Below are 14,345 nucleotides of genomic sequence, written 5' to 3'. Positions count from 1 at the left end.
GTTGACACACACATGCTCCATGAATACAGTAGAATGAAGCAGAGCAGATCACTTCACGTGCACAAGTGGTTCTGTGATGGCTCACATGAAAACCTGGCTTTAAACGTGCAGTGCAAATGTACCTTTCAGATGAGAAGTATATTTAGCACGTGTAAAGCCCTGAACGTGGGATGAATATAATTTAATCAACTCAACACCTGGACAGTTGATCTGAAATAGGCATTTGCACTGTGCGGCTGAAGCCTGGTTTTCGTGTGAGTTTGGTGCGAGCCATCACAGTACCGCTGGCAGCCTGGTCTCATGAAATTTACATGAACATGACAACATTTTTGCAATGAAAAATGCAGATTTTCAGTGAAATGTCCTGCTGTGGGCGCCAAACGCAAATAAAATGGTGTTGTATTCAGACAAGGTTTTACGTTAAATTTTAGATCTTTTTTTTTTTTTCCCTAACCTAAAACTTTTGCCTGAACCTAACCAATTGTGTTTTAAAAAAAGACATCCTTACCTTATCAATGCCTAAATCTAACTATTAATGTTTTAAAATGCAGAAGCTAAATGAAAAAGCTAATTTTCTGAAGTAACCACTTCATTTTGTGCCTTTTCTATGACTCTGTTATGTCACATGTCAGCTTGTGTGCATGGCTGGTCTTGAACTGTGGTCTGCTTACTCTTAAGTTGAATGTCCTATCAGGTGAGCTAACGCACAAGTTATCAATGTCAATTGATATCAATAAGTGTATATATGTAGATGAGTCTATAATAAAAGCATTAAAATGTATTGTTTTTCAAAAGATGTGTTTGAGTAAAAGTGTGTGGATATCATAAAATAGCAACGTCTGAGTAATAGAGAGAAAAATAAGTATTTATAAAGTCAGAATCAGCCATTTAAATCATGATTTTAGTGATAGTGAATAAAACACACAGTTGTTGTAGTGCCTCTAGTGTTCATTTCACCTGAAAACTGCAGGGAATTGTACCTGGAGACACGTTTAGCAAGTTTTGCAAAAACGTATAGTCACGTTTTTACTATGAGACCAGGCTGACCACTGGCGCACGTGAAGTGATCTGCTCTGGAGTTCCGAACAGAAAACATTTGGGGCTAGACCAAAATCATTCAGGGCTTGAGCCCCAAATGTTTTGGCCTAGTGATGCCTCTGTGAGTGTCTGATATCTCTAGCTCAGGATACATCACAAACAAAAGGATTTTTCCTGAATGGATCATAAGAACACCTACCCCACCCCTGCACAGATTTATATAACTGTGTTTCTTTCTCTTCTGTCCTGCTGAAATCCCCTTCATCCCTAAAATCTTCACGATGCTTGCCCCCTGGCAATAGAAAGGCTGATGTGTTTCTCCAGTCTAAAGGGAGGTGAGGACCTCCTCACGGAATATAAAACAGTCTTCCACACTTCCTCCGTGGCAGGATAAATGGGAGAAAAGAGGGCAATGCAAGGCCTTGTATTGATTCAGTTACTATGGCCACAAATACCTGGCAGCGTAATAAGCCTGCATGCTTCAAGACTCCCGGCTTTTAAGGCATCAAATGGCCTTGCTGTTATCAGCAAATCATGTTGCTCACAACACCGTCCGGCTATACATCAGCAACCACAGAGAAAGGACTAAAGAGAGAGAGATATTAATAGATTTAGAGGCAGATCTCAGGTCAGTGATGTGTGTAGGAGTGATGCTAAATGTCCAGGAGTGTAAGTAGCTAGGTTATGGAGGACCCTTGATGGGGACATTCTTTATGACCGGCAAAAAGTGATGGAGTCAATAAATAGTTTCACTTGTCAAAAGTGAAAATGGGTATTAGAACAGACCAATACAAGCTGGGGAGGATTTCTCTTAAAGGTAACGTTAAATACTTTCTCCTATCCCAGATTTATTTTATTTTTTTCAAATTTGAATATTTTGTATTATTAGTTTTTTCAATACAATTGTTAACAATAACTGAAATGGTACCATTTTAGTATCCATATAAATTCATACCAACATTTACACATGTGTCTATACACATCGATACACATATACATACAATATATAATCAATTTACCCAAAGTTAGCCAGACTTATTTTTACTTTATATTTTCCTTATTTTTAAATTCTTTTGTATAGGCCTACATATTTTCTCTTTTATAAAAAATGTAACTATAATATATATAATTCAATATATACCTACACATATCATACACATATGCATATATCCATACATCAGTGGTGTAACTTGGATAATACAGTCCCAGTGCAAAGAACCTGTGGGGCACACTCCATGGGGAGCCTGGGTCATTTATCATTACCTGTGGGGCAGTCATATTTATGGTTCCTTTTGGTCGACTGCTGCGGGCCCCCTTTCACCCCGGGCCCTAGGCCGCCTGCCCACCCTGCCTTCCCTGTAGTTACACCCCTGCCATACATGCATATACATACATACATACTGTATATATAAATAAATATATATAGAGGCATACAGTATATCATATACAGGGTTTCCCATTAACTGACTAGACTCTGGTGGCCCGCCACAGTCTAATTTGCCCCGCCACGGTCTCATAATGAACCGAAAACATTTTTACACTTCTCATCTAAAATATTTTTGCACTTCTCAGTCTCATAATAACATAAAATAAAAGGTTGTGTTTTGCGCTCTCTCTCTCTCTCTCTCTCTCTCTCTCTCGTGAGCCAGTCAGCTCCAGTCAGCTCAGTCAGCTCCTCATCCACCGCTGTAAAATCACGTGCTCACACACACTCGCAGATATATGCACTGGAGTATTCCTGGATCCGTCTAACGTTATTTGGTTGAGGAGGACGACAAATCTTTGAGGTAAGTAACGTTAACTAACATTAAATGTATGCACTGCATTTATACACTACTCCACACACAATTTATCATCATCAGTGTACAAGAGCAAACAGATAATATTACTTCCGAAGTTAGAATCATGATTAGGGTGACCATACATCCTCTTTTTCCCAGACATGTCCTCTTTTTCAGACCTTAAAAGCATCCAGCCGGGATTTCTAAATTTGCGAAAATGTCCGGGATTCAGCTTTAGTTGCATTATTATGTGCATCTGGTCTAATACTTTATTGTGTGTGCGCGCATATTTGCATTGCTTTAACCCCTTTGTAAGTCCCGCCTTCTCGCACACCAATTGGTCAATTATAAGAGGCTTGTAGCAACTATTGGCCAAATTCCTGCCTGTCAATCTCTCCGCGAACATGCAAAGCGTTGTTGTGTTCAGCATCAAACAGTTGCTTGACAGTAGCAGCAAATGACAGCTGAGTGGAAACAATGCCCAAACGAAAGTGCAAATTTACAGAAGATTTGCACAAAAAATTCCCATGCTTTCGTCCATGTCGAGATCCGTGGGAAGCAGAATCTATGACATGTAAAACTGGCACTTATGTGTCAGTTGCTAATAAAGGTGCAAGTGATTTAGAAACACACATTAGCTCTGCGAAGCATAAAGGGTCAGCAAAAGGTGAAAATTAATGGACTACTTTTGCAACCAGGTAAAATTGTTATCACATTGCTTCATTTTCCATGGCCATTCAAAATAATACTAATAGTAAATGAAGGTACACTCATGGCATCAAATATTTTATTTTAGTACATGGACATTCAAAAGAATGCTGGAAATTGTTATTTATTTATATATATTTATGTTATGCTAAAAGAGTGTCTTTTTCACTGTATTAAAGTTCGCATTCATAGTAACACTGTTTTGAACCCTATTATTCCACCCCACCCCAAGATGTCCTCTTTTTGGAAAACCAGAATATGGTCACCCTAATCATGATGATTAACGTAAATTAACATTAGCGTTACTAGGTTAATTGGCATAACGTTACACTGCTTACGGCTTCACTAGCTAGCTATCGTTAGCAGTCTGAGGTAACGTTAAAAGATTAAAAGCTGAAACTGACATCCCTAGTTTGTACCCTATGAGATATTAGTTAGCACCACAGACTATAGCTCTGAGTAAAAATTGTGGGTCGGGTAGTGTCAATCCAGCTAATTTTAGCCAATCGCTTTTGGCGAGGCAGGCCTTGGCTCTGTTTGTGAACAGCTGTCAATTAAACCCTGGCTGGTGGTGAAGAGCATCATGTATATGGGGAAGAATTGAAGGCGCTGTTTCTCACAATTCGATTTATTTCAAAGTTGCCTACTGCAGCTTTAAGAGCTCAAAATTGTTTACAAGAGCACAACACTAGCCTCTTAATTTTGCTCTCAAAGTGCACCAGATGGAATATTTAACTTTAAAATGTACAAATTTTGCCCCCGGACCCCCCTAGAGGGTTGGAGGTCCACCCCCCATAGTCTCACAAAATCCTGTGGGAAACACTGATATACCTATTTATACTGTACATACATACATAAATATATTTTTCATTTCTAGTTTTTAATGTAAGGATATATAGCTCCAAATATCTCATGACCTTGGATTTGTCAGTTTATATTTACTTCTTTTCTTCCATCTTGCTTCCAACAAGTATTCTTGGTTTCTTATCCTATAAGCTATACATTTCATTCTATATATTTCATCTATTGTTGTTTCCCAAAGTATTACCTGTGGTGGCATTACATTTAGCCAATTTTTTGTAATTTGTTGAAGTGCTGCGATCCTTAAAATTCTAAATACATATCTTCCGTTTTCATTTCTTTTGGCATTTTACTCAAAATTATATTTTCCGGTCTCATGTTCAATGAATATCCCAGAATACTTTCAATTCTATTATTAATTATAGTCCAGTATTATTTTAAAGCTGAGCATGAATATAATACATGAATATGGTTTGCTTGACTTTCTCCACAGTTACGCCAACATTCAGCTGTACTATTAGTTTCATATTTTGATTGAATCTCTTGGGTTTTCAAAAAACAAATATCTGATAGGGTAGTTTGAAAAGTATTTTTTGATACATCTTTCAAATCTTCCTCTTCTATTATTATCTGTAGTCCTTTTTTCCATTTTACTATTGATATGGTTTATTATTTTTAAGTTCATCTTCCAATATTTTATATACTTGGCCTATTACCCCATTTATTGTTTTACTATCTCCTATCCCAGCTTAATATGCAGAGACAGCTGAACGTAAGCCATATTTAGGTTGAAACCCTCAAAAAATGTCACACTGTAGCTCTGTTGTGCTATCAAAACATAATTGTATTTTATTTATTTATTTATTTTTATTTTTATTTATTTTTTTGGGAGCATACAGACCAGCCTGACATTCAGGCTTGGAACAACATGGGGTGATTGAATAAGACAAAATGTATATTTCTGTGTGAAATATTCCTTTAAGTGTTGTAAATATGCAATATAACTCATGATTGTGTGAACAGGTAAAATGATGCACAAGTGGCAGGTAACTGTTGTAGCTGCCATGTCTAAGAATGTCAGAAAGTTCTAACACAAGTGTGTTACATGACTCAGTGACTGATTGTTTACTGAATGTGGCGTGATAACAGCGAAACATGCTTCTAAGCACGTATCCCAGTTATCACTAGATCCAGTGAGGTACATTAGATTTATACAAACAAGATGTTTTCTGCATTGACTTTGGGAGAAATCTGCAGGAATGGAATTTAACACTGTCAAATGTGTGGATAGTACACCCAAAAAAGAAAATTCTGTCATCATTTTCTCACCATCATGTTGTTTAAACCCTGCATGACTTTCTTTCTTCTGTGGAACATACCCTGTCTCACCAGACACGAGCAGCGCATTGCTTGAAAAGCAATAGAACCCCTTATAATCAATTATACTACACTAAAAGGGCCCATTAGCACTCTTAAAATAGGGCCCTAAGTGTAAATAGCAACTTAAGCTTCTTCTTTATGCTAAATTATTTTCACCTTGGTGCAAATAGTGGCAGATTCTATTTAAACCCCTACTTAAATACTAACATTCAATATAAGGGCATCACTGCAGCGTGTTTATTGTTTTTTATTAGAGTCCCACAGACACCCTACACCAACCCCTACCCCTAAACCTAACCCTAACAAAAACTGACCATGGTTTTACTACAGTAACCATAGTATCACCATGGTATTTTGTAGTAAAATCATAGTAAGCACAATGTTAAACAATATTACTATATTAATACCATATTACTCTAGTAACACCATGGTTAAGTGCATAAAAACTATGGCTTTTGACAAAAAAATGTTTCTACAATATTAGTAAAACCATGGATCAAACCTTACTCTCCACTCCCCGACCTTCACCATGACCAAATTACAGCAACAAAATAAAATGTTATGTTCATTTTTATGCATTATTATAAATAGTATTTAAGAAAATATTAAGAGTGGAGACAGGAAACAGTGGGACAAAAGGAAGAAACAAACCCAGGGTGCCCACACGAGAAAAGCACATCCACATTATCATTACACTCCACACCACTGCAGCGACACCAGGGGCACAGTTTGTCTTTTATTTTTGTGTTTCCACCAGACTATGGAGTGCAAATAGCCGTGCTGTGTGGCAGGTGCTATTTACACCTAGTGCAAATAGTCACTCTGATATAAAAAAATACACTCCTTTTCTAAACCCTGCCTTTCCCAATAAGCAAAGTAAACACTTGCCGTGTTCAGTCACTAATTTCGCACAGTGAGCACAGACACAAAAATAAAGGAGAATACAGAATGACATGTGAAAATATTCCAGTCAGACACTCTGTCTCTTTTTCTCTGGTGCAATCACAACCAGTGAACACAGACACAAAAATAAAGGAGAATATAGAATGACATATGAAAATATTCCAGTCAGACACTCTGTGTCTCTTTCTTTCTGGTGCAATCACAAACAGTAATGAAAGGCATCGTGTAATCGGAAGACAGAGCATGAGATGAACTGCTCATGAGTTTGACAGGAGACGTCTTTGTCATTTTTTGAAAATCTCTGTGCACAGAAGTACAAATGCTGCCGACTGGGTGACACTCTTTGTTGTATAACGAACTTAGCGTTAATGTGCCTTGCATTTCAAAGCAGACGGAGTGATGTGGGAGATAATAAATGTCTCCTAATGATGAGCTTGCCATCAGAGTAGAGAAAGGATTTGTTTGTAAGTGGATGAATCAGCCTCAGACTTTTCTACCTCTAACATCTTTTTCAATGCACACACACATAATGAGCGACATAACTCGAAATGTTTAATGCAGCCAGTAGGATATGTGGGCTGCTGTGTCAATATGCTGTAGATTAGCAGTTTTGAAAGCAGGATTGTGTCTATAGTGGAGTGATGATGCAAGATGAATCTCCAAGCTACTACAGACAGCAAGTTATTTTTGCCATCGCTGTTCTAATGGTACTCCACGCCGCACATTCAGTAAGCAGAGCTGGGAGAGTATCGTGCTCCAATCAGACGAGATTTTTCTTTAAAAATGCTCAGTGTAAAGGCTTAAGGAATAGTCCACAAAAATGAAAATCCTCCAAACCTGTATGACTTTCTTTCTTATGTGGAACACAATAGGGCAGTGGTGGCTCGGTGGTTAAGGCTCTGGGTTACTGATCAGAAGATCAGGGGTTCAAGCCCCAGCACCACCAAGATGCCACTGTTGGGCCCTTGAGCAAGGCCCTTGACCCTATCTGCTCCAGAGGTGCTGTATCATGGCTGGCCCTGCACTCTGACCCCAGCTTAGCTGGGATATGTGAAAAAAAAAAAAAAAAGAATTTCACTGTATATGTGCAAATGTATATGTGTGATAAATAAAAAAAAATGAGATTTTAATGAATATAGAGGCCTTCAACATACTGGCAGTGGATAATGCCTCACTTTAAAGCTTAAAAAAGGACCCAAAAGTATCATGAATGTAGTCCAAATGACTCCTGCATCGTATTTCAAGTCTTCTGAAGGCATATGATAGGTTTTGATGAGAAATTTAATTTTGCAGTTTAAATCTTGATGTCTCTTGTCTGTTGCATGTTCATGAGCGTTGAAAGAAGCTTGTTCACAGTGGCTCACGGTTTCATGTATGATCTTGAGTTATTTCTGAATTATTTCAAGCAAGAACTTGTGTAGCTTGCGTTATTATTAGCACAAAAAAAAGTTCTAACGCGATCACACATGCCACTGTGAACGAGCTTCTCCCATAGCATTCATGAATGCGCAATGAACATCAAGATTTTCAGAATTTTGACGCTTGAACTTTTCCAGTCACTTTGCAGGATTTTAAAGTGAATACATTTTTTTTTTTTTTTTACATTTTATAGAGATCGCACTCACAAAGAGCAATGTCAAACTAATTAAATATTTTATTACTGAGCACAACTGGAAAATTATATTGACTATGAAAATTTCAAATGACCTTTTCTAGACTGGAAATCACAAATTTCATGTCATTCCCCTGGAAAAGAGTGCACGAGTCGTAAAGACTACTTTTATGGTGCTTTGTGGAGCATTACAGCCTCTGCCTTTGTTGAATGGAAAAGAGCAGCCTGGACATTCATCAAAATATCTCCTTTTCTTTTTCCACACTAGAAAGAAAGTCATACAGGTTTGGAATGACACAAGTGTGAGTAACTGATGACAGAAGTTTCATTTTTGGGTGAATTAAATTTTTGGTTTTGATTGCAGCTTTACAATATTTTACTGTACTGTATAAGTACTGTTTGATTGTGACTTAAAGGTGCTATATGTAAGATTGAAATGGGTACTGCAGTTGTCTGCCCCTCCCCAGACTCGAAGCTCATGCGGGTTGCCAGAATGTTGACGCAAATTAGCCAACTCAGCATACTTTTTAAAGGATTTCTGGGCTTCAAGCTGTCTCCATCTTCCAGAGACATCTCCAATATTTATCCTTGTTTTACTACGCCTCTGGTCATGGTGGTTTTTAGATGGATGGCGAGGCTTTTTAGGTCAGGTGGAATCTGTTATCTCTGATCCAGTTCATTTGCTGGCTTCCATGGCTGCAGCATGCAGTGTTGTTTGCCTGCAAACTTTTTCAAATCTGGCAACCCAACGGTGTCGAAATACTATTGGTGAGTGGGCAGTGGGCGGGATCACACAGGCCAAAACATAAACAGAAATTCCGTCCCGGAATGGAAACTTCAAAGTAGAATATACTGGCTGTAGCACTGTTATCTGAGAAGCCAGTATTTCAACTTAGTATGTTTTCTAATTCTCTAATGACATATTTTGGTCATGTTATGATTTAGTACAGTAAAAATATTACATATAGCACCTTTAAAGGAATAGTTAACCCAAAAATGAAAATTATCTCATCATTTACTCACCCTTATGCCATCCTAGATGTGTATGAACTTCTTTCATCTGCTGAACACAAATTAAGATTTTTTTTATGAAGTTCTCAGCTCTTTAGGTCCATACAATGCAAGTGTATCAAAATTTTAAAGCTCCAAAAATCACATAAGTCAGCATAAAAGTAATCCATAAGATCCAGTGGTTAAATCAATATCTTCAGAAGCGATCTGATAGGTGTGGGTGAGAAACAGATTATTTTTACATTCTTCTTCTTGTGTTTTTGGTGATTAACATTCTTTATGCATACCACCCCCTACTGGGCAGGGAGAAAATTTTCAAGCAAAGAAAAACTTAAATACTGATCTGTTTCTCACCCACACCTATCATATCACTTCTGAAAATATTAATTAAAACACTGGATTACTTTTATGCTGCCTTTATGTGCTTTTTGGAGTGTCAAAATTTTGGCACCCACTCACTTGCTGTCACAGTCTGTCTCCCTCATGTTCTTCAAGGACTCTTATTTTGAAGTTTTCCTCCAGACTACATCTCCCAGAATCCACTGCCCTCATCACTTCCATCTGTTTCCAATCCTCCTCACCTGTCCTCCATTCCATCATCAGTCATTGTTTGTATACAGTGTATACCCACCTGTTTTGTTCATTCCTTTGTCAGTCCTTGAAGTGTTACGTTGTGTTAAGTTTGCACGTTGAGCTTTATTGTTTGTTCCACTCCAGCGTTTGTTCTACTCTAGCGATTGTTATTAAAGGATTTAAAGTGTTTACTCCTGCGTCTCCTCTCTTCTTCTTCCACTCCACGTAACCAATGTTACAGAAGGACTGACCCACAAAATGGATATACCGGCAGTAGCAATCCTCTTCCTTGAACAAGGAGACCGTCCAGTTGAGGATCACGTGCGTGAGTTTCTCCATCTCACAAATTTGGTGCACTATGATGACCACGCTCTGGTGAGTTTCTTCAGGGCTGGCCTGAATAGTGCATTGAAGGAGCTGATGCCTCCGTCAGGTCCTCACTGGACGATCGCCGACTACATGGAGGTGGCTCTGCAGCTCTGCAGCTCACCTTTCACTGTGGGTACGAAGGATGAGGACTTTGTATCTCCTCCCACAGTGGACGCCCTCCAGCCTTTCACGGTTCCTCCCTCGAAGCCTTCCACGGCTCCTTCCCCAATGTCTGCCGTGGCCAACGAGCCAGCGGCCATGCCTGCCACAGCCAACGAGCCAGCGCCCACACCTGCCACGGCCAATGAGCCAGTGCCCACGCCTGCCACGGTCAATGAGCCAGCGCCTATGCCTGTAGCCTCGACCGTCCCAGAGCCAGTGCCTGTAGCCTCGACCGTCCCAGTGCCAATGCCTGTTGCCTTGACCACCCCTGAGCCAGCTCTCGCAAAGTTAATTGACCTGGACTTGCTCCCCGCCCTGGTTCCCACACTGACTACCCTTCATCCTCCACTGGTTCTAGCCAGCATAATGGACACCCTTGTTCCGTCCAGTGTCCTGTCCCTTCCTTCTCTGCTGGCTCCACACAAGACATTTGCTCCTCCTCCTCCTCCTGGTCAGCTGGCTCCTCCCACATCACCGGCTCGACCTTCGCTCCCTGCAAAACCATGGTCAACGGGAACCTCAAACACTCCGACTCCGCCTAGACCCTCCGAGCCCTGGACTTCGCCTTGGCTCTTTGTTCCCTCAGTCCCACCTCGGCTCTATGTCCCTTTGGCTCCACCATGGTACTTCAGCCAATCGGCTTCTCCAGGGGCCCTCGTCCCTCCAGCTCCACCTTGGTCGGTTGGTCACCTGGCTCCGCCTTGGCTCTTCGATCCTCCAGCTATGCTTCGTCTCTCCGAGCCTCCAGCTTCACTGGGGACCTCCTTCCCTACAGCTCCACCCCAGTCCTCAGATCCCCCAGCTCCGCCTCGGTCCTCCGAGCCTTCGGTGCTACCTCGGTCCTCTGAACCTTCGGCTCCACCCTGGCCCTTCGAGCCGTCGGCTACTCTCTGGGCACCAAGTTCCCTGGCTCCACCCCTAGAGCCTTCCATGGCTCTGCCTGCCTTCGTCAAGTCTCTCCTGGCTCCGCCCACAGAGTCTTCCATGGCTCCGCTTCCCCAGAGTCTTCCATGGCTCCGCTTCCCCAGAGTCTTCCAGGGCTCCACTTCCCCAGAGTCTCCCAGGGCTCTGCTTCCCCAGAGTCTCCCAGGGCTCCGCTTCCCCAGAGTCTCCCAGGGCTCTGCTTCCCCAGAGTCTCCCAGGGCTCTGCTTCCCCAGAGTCTCCCAGGGCTCCGCTTCCCCAGAGTCCTCCAGGGCTCCGCTTCCCCAGAGTCTTCCAGGGCTCTGCTTCCCCAGAGTCTTCCAGGGCTCCGCTTCCCCAGAGTCTTCCAGGGCTCCGCTTCCCCAGAGTCCTCCAGGGCTCTGCTTCCCCAGAGTCCTCCAGGGCTCTGCTTCCCCAGAGTCTTCCAGGGCTCTGCTTCCCCAGAGTCTTCCACGGCTCCGCTTCCCCAGAGTCTCCTCCAGCGGTTCTGCCTCGTGACCCAGTCCTTGCCCTGTGCCTGCCTCCCAGGCCTCCTGACCCAGTCCCTTCTCTGTGGCCGCCTCCCCCAGTGGCTCCGCCTTCTGACCCAGTCCCTGCCCTGTGGCTGCCTCCCAGGCCTCCAGACCCAGTCCCTGCCCTGTGGCTGCCCCCCAGGCCCCTGGATCCATTCCCAGCCCCAAAGCCGCCCTCCAGGCCTCCTGATCGTCTTCCTTGGATCCTTCACCTTCTGTGTTACCCTACCCTCCTCATCCGTCTTTGGGCACCAGGAGTCAGCTTTAAAGGGGGGGGGGGTAATGTCACAGTCTGTCTCCCTCATGTTCTTCAAGGACTCTTATTTTGAAGTTTTCCTCTGGACTACATCTCCCAGAATCCACTGCCCTCATCACTTCCATCTGTTTCCAATCCTCCTCACCTGTCCTCCATTCCATCATCAGTCATTGTTTGTATATATACCCTCCTGTTTTGTTCACTCCTTTGTCAGTCCTTGAAGTGTTACGTTGTGTTAAGTTTGCATGTTGAGCTTTATTGTTTGTTCTACTCCAGCGTTTGTTCTACTCCAGCGACTGTTATTAAAGGATTTAAAATATTTACTCTTGTGTCTCCTCACTACCTCTTCCACTCCACGTACCCAACGTTACACTTGCATTGTATGGACCTACAGAGCAGAAATATTAATCTAAAAATCATAATTTGTGTTCTGCAAAAGAAAGAAAATCATACACATCTGGGAGGGCATGAGGGTGAGTTAATGATGAGATAATGTTCATTTTTGGGTGAACTATCCCTTTAAGACTATGCTCACAACAACTTTGTGTCCTTAAAGTAGTTTGTGGAAAACTGCTTGGTCCAAATATTTTTCACACCCTCTGAGCAGGTCAATGAGCAAACAAACCAGCTGTTTGGCTAAAGGAAAGACTTATAATGTAAACTAAGGGTACGTTTACATGACAACGATGTACTAAAAATTGAAACTTTTTCCTTTGCGTTTTTGAAAATTTTGCGTACAGACGACAACATTGTCAAAACGATCCCTGTTTACACGGATCCACAAAAACAACTAAAAACGCTGTATTATGCATGCCAGGCCAGTTGGCGATGTCACTTTGTAAAGAAACACTACGGGCCTGCGCACATAAGCATTCTTCCCCAGAGCGATGAATACAAACAATGAAGATCTACACTTTGCTGGACAAGCATAAGTAAACTCAAAATCTTGAGCAGCACAAACACAGTCCTGTAGTCTGCCATTGTAGTTTTGAATGTCTTGTGCATTGTTTTGAAGTACTCACGCGCATGCCTATAGACTGAACACGTAATATACGTGCGTATGATGTCATCGTTTTCACAAATTTGCATTTTTGTATGTTTACATGGAGACGATAACGTCATCGTTTTCAAAAACTTGCACTTTGAAAACCGTTTTCAAAAGTTTGCGTTTTCAGGCCCCAACATGCCATTGTCGTGTAAACGAACAGCCAAAACGCATAAAAAGTTTTCCATTTTTAGTTGAAACGTTGACGTGTAAACGGCCCCTAAGAGTGAACCAATTGTCACACTGATGTGAGTTGATGGCTATAATGAGGAACAGTCATAAATTAACAGACATGCCCTCATCAACACTCAGTATCTCCTGTGAGGGACCACAGTCGAGATCACAACCTTAATTAACACATGGGGGAAATTTAGGTCAGTTTAAGCACAGGAGCGAGGGTTAATTCTTGAGTTAAGGAGGGTAATTAATTAGTTACATGCAGATGCTACACAGCCTCATTAGTGAAGTGACTGTGGGGTAAAGGCCTTGTGTATGGGTGTGTGTGTGTGTGTGTGCGTGTGTGTGTGTGTGTGGGTGGGTTTGGGTGGTTTACGAGAAAATTCTTTTAGGTTACAAACAGGTAATACAAGGGTATTATGTTATAAATGTGGTTTATGAGGACATTTCTAGTGTCCCCATAATTCAAATCACTAGACATACTAGACGATGTTTTTTTTAAAATGTAAAAATGCAGAACGTTTTTTGTGAGGGTTAGGTTTAGGGTTAGGGTTAAGGATAGAATCTATAGTTCGTACAGTATAAAATCATTATGTTTATGGAGAGTCCTCATAAGGATAGCCGCACCAACATGTGTGTGTGTGTGTGTGTGTGTGTGTGTGTGTGTGTGTGGGCAGGTTTAAGTGGTTTACGAGGACTTTTTTTAGGTTACAAACTGGTAATTACAAGGGTAATGTGCTATAAATGTGGTTTATGAGGACATTTCTAGTGTCCCCATAATTAAAATCGCTTACAAAATATACAATAAACTATGTTTTATTGAAAATGTAAAAATGCAGAAAGTTTTTTGTGAGGGTTAGGTTTAGGGGTAGGGTTAGGGTTAGGGGATAGAATCTATAGTTCGTACAGTATAAAAATTATTATATCTATGGAGAGTCCTCATAATGATAGCTACACCAACGTGTGTGTGTGTGTGTGTTTGTGCGCGTGCACGTGTTTGTGTGTATCCCCTGGACACTGTTAAATGTTAATAGTTGTGAACGTAAAGACTCAAGCAGAATAAAAGAACGCAATACATGTTGTAAAATAGCTAAT

At 41.4% G+C, this 14,345-nt stretch overlaps 1 protein-coding gene across 1 annotated transcript in view; it reads right to left on the bottom strand.

Annotated features, from left to right (window-relative positions):
* The window catches only part of LOC127410820 (parkin coregulated gene protein-like), a 252,640-nt gene that overhangs the window by 235,001 nt on the left and 3,294 nt on the right, over positions 1–14,345 (bottom strand). Inside the window, exon 2 of the mRNA XM_051646018.1 lies at positions 10,671–10,674. Coding sequence (XP_051501978.1) covers positions 10,671–10,674 — 4 coding nt within the window. The remainder of the gene's footprint in view (positions 1–10,670; positions 10,675–14,345) is intronic.

Source organism: Myxocyprinus asiaticus, chromosome 20, assembly GCF_019703515.2.
Source record: "Myxocyprinus asiaticus isolate MX2 ecotype Aquarium Trade chromosome 20, UBuf_Myxa_2, whole genome shotgun sequence".
Lineage (NCBI taxonomy): Eukaryota > Metazoa > Chordata > Actinopteri > Cypriniformes > Catostomidae > Myxocyprinus > Myxocyprinus asiaticus.
This window is presented reverse-complemented; position numbering and strand designations above follow the sequence as displayed.